Genomic DNA, 12,500 nt, shown 5'->3' on the forward strand with positions numbered 1-12,500 from the left:
CCCCCCTCCCCCCGGCCAGCTGGTTCCTGTGCTCACCCGTGGCGGCCACGGGAGGCTGTTCTGCTTCAGGACCCGGGGTGGGGGGGTGCTGGGTGTGGCCAGAGCAGGGCTCTCCCCTCTCCCCGTGTGACAGAGACCTGGGATCTTTCCGGCTCTTCCTGAGCGTGCAGGCCCTTCTCTGTAAGGGGTGGACCGCGTACACGCTGCCCGCCTCCCGGGCTCCCTTCAGGGCCTGCCCTGTGCCTTTCCCCGGGTTCCACCACCCTCTGTTCGTGCTCCCTCGTTTGTTTCTCTGCCTTTGATGCCGGCACCGCAAGGGCTTTGTTTTTTATATTTTGAGTTTTTACATTTCTACTTTGTTTGATTTTATTATTTGATATGTAAAATAAAATGTTTTACTGTTTTTATTCACGGTTGTGTCTCTAGCACTCAGGACAGAGCCAGGCACACAGAACTCTGTGCAGATGCCTGTGAAGGAGGGAATGTGTCTCATGTACCCTCCCCCTCATTTTGTGAGAAGACGACCTGAGTCTTCAGAGAGGCCACAGCTTCCTCAGGCATTTTTCTCCCTAGAAACAGACACGTGGTTCTGTTGCTCCAGGAGAAAGAGTGGTAGATTTCTAAACGAGCTTTGCGAACCTGTAAGGAAATGCTGGAATACAAGTGACTTCTAGTCTTACGACTGTAATTGTCACAGAATTATAGACTTTTAGAGCTGCCCTCCCCAGACCCTGCAGTCCTGCCAGAACATTCTCTAGGTGAGCAGGCAGCCTTCCAGGGGCTCAGGGCATGGTTGGCAATGTGCCTGGGCCGCCTGAGCCCCATCCCAGGGACGCCAAAGCACCCAGGAGGGGCTGGTGGTCACGTCTACACAGACAAGGCTTCAACTTAGTAGCGGCCTCTGTGACTCACCCGCAGATGCGGAGCGGTGGAAGTGGGGACGGTGAGAATCTCTGACTGGAAGTGCCATCACCCTGCAGCCTCGGCCCAGGAGGGCGCTGACCTGTCACCTCCTTGTGTTGCAGGCGTGGTGTCCTTGGTGGCCGTCCACCCCTCCACGGTGAGCACGCTGGGGAAGCAGCTCTTGCCAAAAACCTTCGGACAGTCCAATGTCAACATCGCACAGCACGTGGTAAGGGCCCCGGGCTGGCGGCTTGCAGGCTCCGCCGCGGGGTTGGGCTCCCTCTCCAGTGCCCACAGCGCTGGCACGGCTGCCCGCCTCACACTGTGGGAGTGTGTGCCTGCGGGGTATGTGCTCCCCTGGCTCGGCCCCACGCCTGCCCCAGAGCTCGGGGGCTGTGTCGCCCCCTCCTGGAAAGTGAGGGTGGTGTCCTTGCGGAACTCGGGGCTCTGGGCCGTCAGGCGCCAAGGCAGGTGTGTCCCTGCTCTGGGGACCGTGCTGGGGGCCCCCCGCGGACTGGGCACCTGTGGGACTCAGCGGGCCCTTGCAGACGGATCTCTGGGCAGACCGAAGCAGCCCCTACCCTGGGCAGGCGCAGCATTGAGAGCAGAATGTTCGCTGCCCACCTGAGCGCCCGCCCCTGGGTGCACATTCCCAGTAGCTGAGGACATGCCTGTCACTTACCCTGTCGGTGAAGCGGGACTGCTTTTCTTAGCAGAGTGGCTGGGGTTTCTCAAAGCAATGACACGTTGAAGTCCTAGGCCGTATTTGGCTTACCACAGCCTTTTATTTTTATTTTATTATTATTTTTTTTAACGTTTTATTTATTTCTAGGAGAGAGAGAGAGACATCGTGAGCAGGGGAGGGTCAGAGAGAGAGGGAGTCACAGACTCTGAAACAGGCTCCAGGCTCTGAGCTGGCAGTCAGCACAGAGCCCGACGCGGGGCTCGAACCCACGAACCGCGAGATCATGACCTAAGCGAAAGTCGGACGCTTAAGCAACTAAGCCACCCAGGCGCCCCTATCACAACTTTGTAATAAGTGTCTTCCTGATATAAGTTAAATATTCCACTCTGTGCTTTATTCTGTAACTCATTTTATTTGTAGGTGCTACGTAGTCTAGCAGCTTTAGCTTGGGAACACCTCCTTGATTGTAGGAGCAGCCTGCTTTCGCGGCCAGTGTAAACAGTAGGGAGGAAAGTTAAGGAGGACTTTTCTAACGGTGCCTTACACTTTCTCAGTCTGAGAGTTAAGCCCCTGGTCTGGGTCAGGCTGCTTCGAGGGGGAGCTAGTGATGGTAACTCCTTCACAGATCCCAGCGGTCTGAGCTAGGCGTCTCTCAGCCTTCACCTGACACAGGGCTGGTGACGAAAGGGTTGGCGCTTTGTGACCTGAGAGCCAGAGCTTTGTCTTCGTGTGATGCGAACGCGCTCAGACTCTTGAGGTGCTCGCCCCCAGCCCCGCCTGAGGCAGCACCCATGGGCCCAGTTTCAGGGAGAGCAGTTAAGACCGGAGCTTCCTGTCATCCAGGGAGGCCACGCTCACAGTGAGCAGCTCAGTGCACCTGCTGTGTTCGCATTGTGGAATGGAGGCACCGAGAGGTCCAGCCGAGGGAGACGACGGGGGCCAGGGTGCTGGCCTGATGGCAGGTAGCCCTCTGTGGCTCTCCTGCCGTGCACGTGGGCGCTGGCGTCCCAAATCTGCTCTCCTGAGAGTGTAACCAACCACGTCCATGTAAAATGTGTCCAGTGCCTGCCCGGAGTGCACGCCATGGCCACACCACGTTCCCCACGGTGACCGAGGGCCCCGTAGACGCACGCGCTTAACAAAAGCAGAGGTTCATGAGGCACATCTCCTCTCCGCGGGTTTGTTCTCTCTTCCGTCCTCTTTTCTTTTTTCCAGAACACTTGCTAAGTGATTTCACAGCTTTTGGACGAGGGTGGTCCCCCATTTGGAAAACACTGTGATGGACTTTAATTATTGGAAATGAGAATGAAAAGAAGGAAACGGAGTTGAGCATTTTTTCTTTCTCTGGCTAATGGGTCATTAGCTCTGACAGGTTACCTGGCCCAGGGATCAGAGTGCTTGCTCAGCTGTCCCGCGGCCACAGCACACATGTGCCGCTAAGCAGGGGTGTGGGGAGCACCCCCAGCCCACACAGCGGACCTGGCAAGTCCCTAGGGCCGTGCCTGCCGTCCCTGGGGCCGTGCCTGCCCCCCCCCTCCCCCCCGCCCCGAGGGGCTGCCCCAGCACCTGGTGCCCGGCATTGACTCCTGAGACAGCGTCCTGTGTGGCTGGGCACTTGGCTGAGTGGAGACTGGGAAGTCCTCCTCCTAAACGGTTTCCGGCCTCTGCTCCCTGGTGTGGGCGGAGTCACGTGAGATCCTGGGAAACGGGTGCTAACTCGGCTCTGCGCAGCAGCGTCTGTGTCCCCCACGTGAATAGTTGCGTGTTCACAGATGGGGCCAAGTTCTAAGTCCTCGTCAGACAAACCAGGCCTTTGCTCCCTTTGGTGCACTGGCCACGTGCTCCCGGTGCTAATTGCCTCCCTCCTCCCTGCTCTGCACTATTTGGGGTGCCGGGGCCCCTGAAACTGCTGCTGGGATGAGGCTCCCACATGTGGACTAGCTGGGGGGGGCACCGCGAGCCCTGCCCCGTGACCCCTCCGTTCTGAGAGTTTTCCTGTTTGCGTTTTGGCCTGATGTTAGCCCGGCCGAGAGTCAGAATCCGCCCTTGTCCGTGTCATGGAAAGGGCGGGAAAGTAAACTAGGACGAGCGGAACGGGGCCAGTCGTGGCGCTGCTGTGCACGCCCCATGGGGACCCACGTTAGCCACGGCCTCCTCGGGTGAGGCGTTCCCTGCTGCTCTTGTTGGACGGGGAGGACGCCTGAGGTGGCTGAGCGACGCGACGGAGGGCGTCGTGGCCCGGCAGCGTCAGCCGTTGGGTGTCCCTCACACGACCACGTTCTCCCTGGTCTTCGTGGCCGATGACGCTCAGCAGTGGCTGGAGAGGCTGGGAAGTGATGAGAACGGCAGGGTCGTGTGCGGGAGGTTCTGACTGTGTTCTCAATTGTCTCTTGACTGTAGGTAATTGGTACGCCTCAGAGATCTGCAGCGCCCAACACTGTCGTGGTAGGAAGCCCACACACCCCTAACACCCACTTTGTCTCACAGAACCAGCCTTCAGACCCCTCACCTTGGTCTGCCGGGTGAGCACATTGCCTAGACCCGTACCCCCAGCTCACTGTGCCACGTGGGCCGGCCGCTACGGCCGCAGTCAGGGCGCGCTTTTCCTCGTAGAGGAGAAGTGTGGGGGCGGGGAGCTGCCCCCTGCCCCGCGGTTCTGGGGGGCTGCACTCTAAAGGGTGGGGAGCTGCCCCCTGCCCTGCGGTTTGGGGGGGCTGCCCCCTGCCCTGCGGTTCGGGGGGGCCGCACTGTAAAGGGTGGGGAGCTGCCCCCTGCCCTGTGGTTTGGGGGGGCCGCACTGTAAAGGGTGGGGAGCTGCCCCCTGCCCTGCGGTTCGGGGGGGCCGCACTGTAAAGGGTGGGGAGCTGCCCCCTGCCCCACGGTTTGGGGGGACTGCCCCCTGCCCCACGGTTTGGGGGGGCCGCACTGTAAAGAGCGGGGAGCTCTTGGCAGAAGAAGAGGAGGAAGCTGGCTTCTCAACGCTGCAGTAACTTTGACGCTTTTTCCGTTGTGTGCACTGCAAAGTAGCATCTAGGGAGCACGGACCTCACAGCAGCCTCACCCGCTGCAACGCTGTAACTCGGCTGTTCCACGGGTGACACCCCATTGGACGGTCCTACCACACTGTCACTTTGACCCTTTCCTCCAGTAAAGACAGCCAGTGAGAAAACGGTTGTACTCGAAGGTCAGCTCTGTGACTTTCCTTAAAAACAAAGACTTGGAATTATGTCTGTTTGGTCTTAAAGCAAAAATCATCATTCCCTGAATCATTTAGTGAGAAACTCAGAACCACTGTTTCCTTGATGTGGTGACTTAAGTTGAGACACTGGGTTCCCCCTGCCCCTGATCTGAAGTGTGAAGTCAGGTGGCTGACACCTCAGATCCGCACCCCCACCGCACCCCCGGATTCTTAAATTTGCTGTAAAACGTCCATCATTCCTATGTCAGCTGATGTGTTTTCAAGCAGCGGCGTTCGTGTGTCCATGCGCATCTGGGTGTCCGCCCCATCGTTCTGGGGGCTGACGCACGCGTGAGGCCTGGCCGCTCATGATTTGTCCTCTGGCCCTTAGAGAACGAGGGGGCCTCACCCCCATCACCATGCGCAGTGCAGCCTGCTGATGAGCCAGGTCCCCGGGGTGCTCTGGGGGCTCGACCTTGCCGCACTTGCTGGGCTTGTGGGTAAACCGCGGGGCCGGCGCCGAGGGTGCTGAGGGCGCTGCCGTCCCTCTGTGTTTTGAAGGAAGCGGCACCGGAAAGGGGAGAAGAACGGGAAGGGCCTGCGACACTTCTCCATGAAAGTCTGTGAGAAGGTGCAGAGGAAGGGGACCACATCCTACAACGAGGTGGCCGACGAGCTGGTTGCCGAGTTTAGTGCCGCCGACAACCACATCCTCCCCAACGAATCTGTGAGTGTGTGATTGGCAGGGACAGACACACACACACACACACACACACCACATCCTCCCCAACAAATCTGTGAGTGTGTGATTGGCAGGGACACACACACACACACACACACACACACACACACACATACCCACCCACCCCGAGAACGATACTGAGGAGTTTCCCTGGCCCACTTGGGCCGCGGCGCCCTCTCGCCCTGGATGCTGTTGCATCACGGGCTGTGACGCTCTCCCTTTGCATTCGGTGGGGACACGAGCGACTGGCACTGCCGGCGGGGTGCTGGTTACTGCCCGAGGGTGTCTGAGGTGTTGTGTGAGTGTCCCCTGGGAACGGCTCTGGATGGTCTGGGAAACCCACACTCTGTCCTCCCCAGGCTTATGACCAGAAGAACATAAGACGACGAGTCTATGATGCCTTAAATGTGCTGATGGCCATGAACATCATCTCCAAGGAGAAGAAGGAGATCAAGTGGATCGGTCTGCCCACCAACTCGGCTCAGGAATGTCAGAACTTAGAGGTACGTGGCTGACCCGTGGTTTCCATCAAGCCCTATAGGTGTGCGTGGGAGCAGTGTGCCTGGAGCGGCGTGTGTGTGGTGTGCCCGTGGGTGCCTGCTCGGGGTCTGGCGTGTGTGCTGGCCTGGACCGTGGGTCCGCCGCTTCCCCGTGCCCCGTGCCTGCCTGCTGGATGTCAGTGTGTGTCCCGTCCACACTGGCTGCGCTCCGCAGGCCCTGGCCTCGTTGAGGGCAGTGCACCCAGCGTAGGAAAATCTGAGTCCTGGTTGTGGGATTTGACTTTCATATCAACCACATCCAGAAAATGAGAGAAGGCGGAGGAGTGTGTTCTGAGACTGAAGACACAGCCCCTTGTCCCGGCCCACGAGCCGCCTTCCTTCTAGACTGATTCCCTGCCGTTAGGTTCCCAGCAGACCGTTGGGGCAAGCCCGCCGTGGGACGCTGTGTTGACGCGAGTCTTGCGTCGCACTGTCAGGTGCGCTGTGACGGCGTGGTCTCTGTTTTCAAGGTGGAGAGGCAGAGGAGGCTGGAGCGGATAAAGCAGAAGCAGTCTCAGCTTCAGGAGCTCATCCTGCAGGTAACGGCTCTGCCATCGGCAGGCAGTGCCCTCCGCTCCCGTCTAGTGCCCCGGCGCCACGCCAGCTCTGGTGCAGGACGGAGGGCAGGAGGGCGTGTTCACACGGCCCCTCGGTGTATTGTCCAAGTGCCCTGTCACGCGCCTCGCCTACAGACTGTCACAGGCCCACGGGTAGGAGGAAGCGCAGCGCAAGCAGGGTGGGTTCCATCTGCCACCTCGGAGCAGGTCCCCCACAGATGAGAAGGGTCCCCCGCAGATGGGAAGGGTCCCCTGCAGATGGGAGGGGTCCCCCGCAGATGGGAAGGGTCCCCCGCAGATGGGAAGGGTCCCGTACGTAAAACCTCTGCTTTGAGGGCTTGAGCGCAGATTTCATGAGCACCCACCGAGGTCCCGCGCAGGTGCTGTCGATGTGAACTCTTAGACGTGGGCCTACTTCCCAGAGAACGCGTGTGCGTGTGGGCAAACGTGTAGCATGTGTGCGGTTTGTCCGAGTCTAAGCGTTGGGAGGGATGCCCTTTGGAAGGCCACACGCGAGGCTTCCCTGGGAAGGTACACAGCATGGTCCGAGGTGTGCGATGGCGACTATGGGTCAGGGGTCAGCTCCTGTGGTCGGTGGGTGGCACCCTCCCCTGCCCCTACAGACATGTTGGCAGGTACGGCCCTCACCCCTGCAGGGCCCTGGAGGTGCTCATTCCAGGCTAGAAGGAAAAGCAGATGTGTCCCAGAGCTCGTGGAGGGCGCCCAGTCGCTGGGTTGCGGCCGCGGTGCTGGGTCATCTGGCCAGTTCCTGGGGAGGGGGCGTCAGCTGCCACGGAAGTGCTGGGTGGTCAGGGGAGGGGAGATAGCTTGGTGATTTATGGAGGTGCCCGTGCACCCCAAGGCAGTGAGACCTCAGGCTCTGTGGTAGGGTCGGAGGGTGTGGGGGAGCCCTGGGACCCGGGGGGAGGCGGAGGGAGGTCTCAGGACACAGCCCCGGTGGCTGGGGTTGGGAGGTCTCCGAGCAGGGGAAGGGCCAGGGCCCACAGACTGTGGCAGAGGCTGTACGTCTTGCCCTGCTGGGCGCCCTAACTGAGCCTCGGTCTCTCCTTCGCCCCAGAAGAAGCCTCCCATGGAGGGAGGGCTTTGCTGGGCAGGGGGGCGGGACAGCCGCGGCCCCGGGCCAGCTGGGCAGGGGGGTGCTCTCTGCCTGTAACAGCAGGAGAGTCATCCTGAAGGCGCGGTCATCTTGGGGCTGAGCGCGTGCGCCCCCAGAGAGCCCTGCCTGGGCGGCCGTGCTGGCGTTTGTTCCTCCGGGAGGCTCTGGGTGTGGGCTGCTCGTCCACCTCCTGACGTGGGGTGCGTGCACCGGGCTGATGTCCCTGGGGGATGTTTCTGTCAGGGGACCCCCACCCTCCCCAGCTGTTTGCTCTGATCTCTCAAGGGCTCCGACCCCTGTTTCCGTCCCATGGGGTCGGGCGGGGTCGTCGGGAACTCCTGTGGACGAGGCTGTAGGTTGGTGGCAGCTCCTGTGAGCAGTGTGCTGGGGGCTTATCTTTTTTAGCAAATTGCCTTCAAGAACCTGGTGCAGAGGAACCGCCAGGCAGAGCAGCAGGCCAGCCGGCCGCCCCCGCCCAACTCCGTCATCCACCTGCCCTTCATCATCGTCAACACCAGCAGGAAGACCGTCATCGACTGCAGCATTTCCAATGACAAGTAGGTAGTCCCCGGCCCCCCCACCCGAGGTCCCAGCTGAGCCTCCGGTCAGAGCGGAGCACGCTGCCATCACCGTTCGGGAGGACGGGGTGTGCTGCGTGCTTGCTTGTACAAGTGCTCATCTGTAATTAGTAAGTACAGTTCCTCGGCATATTTAAGTTATAGGCTCATTTCTTACCTCCCTGGTTATACGTTTATCTTTTAAATTTTTTTTTTATGTTTTTTTTAAAANTTTATCTTTTAAAAGGAAAACAAAGGCCCGTGGGCGGCTCAGTAGGTTGAGTGTCTGACTTTTGATCTTGGCTCTGGTTGTGATCTTGGAGTTCATGAGTTTGAACCCCTTCATTGGGCTCTGTGCTGACAGCAGGAAGCCTGTTTGGGATTCTCTCTCTCTGCCCCTCCCTTGCTTGCACGCTCCCTCTCTCTCCGTCTCCTCTCAAAATAAAGGATAAACATTTAAAAACTATATAAAAGGAAAACAAAGTCTGACAAGGTCGTTAAGAGCACAGCTGGGTCANTGAAAAGGGCCCCAAGGAAGGCTGGAGTGAGGGGAGTCCCCGCTGAGGGCTGGAGCCACGCCTGCCACTCTCTGTCTTGAAGATGGCAAGTGACTCCCTTTCTGGGGCTGACCGTGTCCCCAGGTTCGAGTACCTGTTCAACTTCGACAACACATTTGAGATCCATGACGACATTGAGGTGCTGAAGCGCATGGGGATGGCCTGCGGCCTGGAGTCCGGCAGCTGCTCCGCCCAGGACCTGAAGACGGCCAGGAGTCTGGTGCCCAAGGCGCTGGAGCCCTACGTGACGGGTCAGTTGTGTTGGAGGGTCACGGGGGCGAGGCCTCAGCCCTGCACGTGTGGCAAGAGCAGAGATGGCCGGGGGCGGGGGCATGAGGGGGAACATGGCCCCGGGAGGCCACAGTGGCGCTCTGTGGGTTTGGAGGTGTGGTTGACGCGGTGAAGTGAGGATTTCACCTTCTGGGTGCAAGTGGGGTGGGCTTGGAGTTCTAGGCGGGGGATCTGTCTCCCCGGCCAGGGGACCCAGGGGCGAGGAGCTGTTTGCCTGGCTCTCGTGCTGCCCTCCCCTCTGGGGACTTGCTGCAGAGCACCAGGGTCATGGCCACACAGGCAAGGAAGGGGCTTTGTGGTGAGAGAGCTGTGGGGGGGCTGTCCCCCGGAGCTGGGCTGGGCTGGACTGCAGGGTGGGCCCCGTAGAAGTCCCCGGCACTGGCTGCTCACTGGCGCGCCGACTCTGAGGCCGGCAGCCACACTTGATCCCTCTTGGGGAGGAAGCTGCTCGGGGTGGGGGTTGGCCATCCGGCCTGTGGCAGCCTGGTTGTCGTGCGAGCCTCCGTCGTGTGACCTTTGCTGCATTTTCTTCTCTTTCCAGAGATGGCTCAGGGATCGATCGGAGGGGTGTTCGTCACATCAGTGTCCACCTCCAATGGCACGAGGCTTTCTGCCAGGTGACCGGGCTCTGGGTGGGGCGGCCCCCACACGCAGGCCAGGCCCAGCTCATGCCCTGGGCGGGAGGCAGCGCTGCCTCCTCGTGTCTCCCCCTAAAACTTCAAAGTGACACGTGACTTTGATTTTGAAGAAAGCAGCATGCGGTGAAGTGGGGCCCAGACGCGAGCCCCAGCCCCAGCCCCGGGCACAGGGTGTTTCCGTGTTTCCTTTTGCTGCTGAACATGCTTGGGGTCGTCTGTACACAGAATTTTGTTCCCCGCTTTCTTCAATTTACCATTTATTGTATGTATATTTTGTATACATACAATGTATAGTCAGCGAAGGAGCTTCATTATTTAAACCAGTGGGTATTAGTCTTTGACCCAGCCGTGCCACAGAGCAGAACTGTGTTGTTTCTGGGTATTTTTCTTAGGTTCTTAAAGATTAATAGAACTTCTGCTTTAAGTGTTGACAAAACAGGGTTTTATTAACTTTTATGTTGTGTTAGGTTACACGTAACAGATACTACTTTGTATTGGTCCCACATAATAGTAAATGTTTAATTTCTTAAAATATCAGGTAGATGAGCAGTCTTTAGGTTCAGCGAAATGGGCCTGGTCTGATAAAGGCCAGCGCGGCCCTGCGGCTGCCCCGCGGCTCCCGGGTTCTGTCGCACCCGCGCCGCAGGATGTGCTGCAGTGGGGCTGTCGCCGAAGTCCTTGTGGGGGCCTGGCCTGGGTCAGGGTCAGGCGGAGGTCAGCTCCCTCCCCCTGCGTGTGCGTGTGCGCATGTGTGTGTATGCGTGTGTGTAGCAGTCAGTCTGCGTGATGCTGATAACCAGCTGTTCTAAGAGTCAGAATTTGGGTATCTTCTAGCCTTTCACGTTCACGGAATTCTTTCTATTGATTAAAGTTTCCGAGGCGTCAGCTTTTATTTGAGGGAGGCAAAGCCATTAGTTTTTCAGAAGAAAAGACTGAAAAGTGGCCGAGACGTCTCGTGTGGGCCCAGCAGTTTGCTAGGCAGTTAGGTGGTTCCGCTTAGAAGCTGCAGCGGAAGCAGCCGTGTGAGCCGTTCTGACATCTGCGAGGTGGGGTCCCAGCCGTGGGGCTCCTTTGTCAAAGGGTGTAGTGATGACCCGTCCTCCTCGCATGATGCCGGTAATCCTGACTAGCGAGGGGTGTGAAAATCTGCACGTCTGCTTGCGCGTTCGAGAAAAGCCTCGCTGGTGCCCCAGCTCTGGGCCGCGGCGGGTGTGGGTGCGGTGCCCACACGGACCCGTCCCTGCCGAGACCGCCCTCGGCGATCATCCCGCGCCCAGAACGCCTTCTCTGAGTGTAGAGCAGCTGCCGCCCCGCACGGCCCCGCTCCCGTGTCCTGTGCTCTCGAGGCAGCTGCAGGCCTTCCAGTCTGGCGGCGGAGGGGGGACCCCGAGCCCCACGTGCTGGCGGGAGTGCCCGGCCGGAACCCGAGGGGCCTCTGTGCAGCTCTGCACTGCCGGCCCGCGTCCCTTGTGTCTGCTGTCTCTTAGAATACTGTTGCTTGCCGCTAGACCCCAAGACGGAGGGAGCGCAGTGACTTTTGACAGGTGTCTGAGTAGGTCATACTTCACGTGCCGGGCACCTTCTGGTACCGCAGGACCGTATCTGCCGCCTTGCATCTGACCCGCTCTGTGCCAGGTGCTGGGGGCCGCCTGAACCCAGAGGTCTTTCCTCAGGACCCCAGGTCTGAAGATCCCTCTGTTCTAGGCCAGGGTCTGGCCTGAGGCAGTGGTGCCATCTGGGGCCACATGACTGTCGTGTGTGCTGCCTGGTGCCTTGTGACGTGTTTGGTGGCACCCTCAGGCTCAGATGCCAGTAGCCGTCCCCCAGCCCCCGTTGTGACAGCCAGAGAGGATTAGAAGTCCCCGCCCCTGCCAGCCTAGGCAGGTTCTGGATGTGCGTCTGAGCTCCCTGCTTCCCTCGGCGCCCAGCCCTGCGGCCGTTCCTGGGAGGTCAGGTCCCAGAGAGTGTGAGACTCGGGTGCTGCAGCTCCACTCCCAGGGCTCTGCACGGTGCGGGGGGAGGCGTGTGGGCCCGGGGTGTCCTGCACACACACAGGTGCACGTGCACACCATCGCAGGGCAGTGGATGTGTGCACACAACCACACACGCGTATACATGTGCACGCACACAATCACACACATGCATATACAACCACACCAACATCGTGCATACTCACACAACCATACACATGCGTACATGTGCGTGCACACAACCACACACATGCACGCATACAACCATGCTCATACACAACCACAAAGGCAGCACGTGCACACAACTCGCTGGGCACCCCCAGTGCACTGTCATCGGAGGGCCTTGCTTTGAGGGCCCCGTGTCCTTTCTGGGCCCCTTTCTCCTCACCTGTTCTCACCCCCCTGGAGATCACCAGCTCATAGCTCACGCCCGGAAGAAGGGTCTGTGGTTTGCAGCGTGAGCCCGTCGGGGTTTGTTTGTAACATAACAACCAGCATCGTGGCTCGACCAGCGTTGCTGTGAGGTCGGTGTCACGAGTGAGGGTGCGGATGCGGGGGCTCCCCGCTCGGCCTGCGCGCCGCTGACCGCCCTGTCCCTCGACCCCGCAGCGACCTGACCAACGGTGCGGACGGCGTGCCGGCCACCAGCTCCAGCGGGTCCCAGTACAGCGGCTCCCGGGTGGAGACCCCCGTGTCCTGCGTCGGGGAGGACGAGGACGACGACGACGACTTCAACGAGAACGAGGAGGAGGACGGAGGCCGCGGG

At 59.7% G+C, this 12,500-nt stretch overlaps 1 protein-coding gene across 1 annotated transcript in view; it reads left to right on the forward strand.

Annotated features, from left to right (window-relative positions):
- Positions 1-12,500, forward strand: part of TFDP1 (transcription factor Dp-1) — a 36,846-nt gene that overhangs the window by 24,098 nt on the left and 248 nt on the right. The window contains exons 3-11 of the mRNA XM_077754015.1: positions 1,026-1,132; positions 3,989-4,110; positions 5,328-5,493; positions 5,868-6,011; positions 6,518-6,586; positions 8,127-8,278; positions 8,920-9,086; positions 9,668-9,743; positions 12,344-12,495. Of these exons, the coding sequence (XP_077610141.1) occupies positions 1,026-1,132; positions 3,989-4,110; positions 5,328-5,493; positions 5,868-6,011; positions 6,518-6,586; positions 8,127-8,278; positions 8,920-9,086; positions 9,668-9,743; positions 12,344-12,495 (1,155 nt within the window). The remainder of the gene's footprint in view (positions 1-1,025; positions 1,133-3,988; positions 4,111-5,327; positions 5,494-5,867; positions 6,012-6,517; positions 6,587-8,126; positions 8,279-8,919; positions 9,087-9,667; positions 9,744-12,343; positions 12,496-12,500) is intronic.

The sequence above is a fragment of the Crocuta crocuta genome, unplaced genomic scaffold (genome assembly GCF_008692635.1).
Source record: "Crocuta crocuta isolate KB4526 unplaced genomic scaffold, BGI_CrCroc_1.0 scaffold31, whole genome shotgun sequence".
Classification (NCBI taxonomy): Eukaryota; Metazoa; Chordata; class Mammalia; order Carnivora; family Hyaenidae; genus Crocuta; species Crocuta crocuta.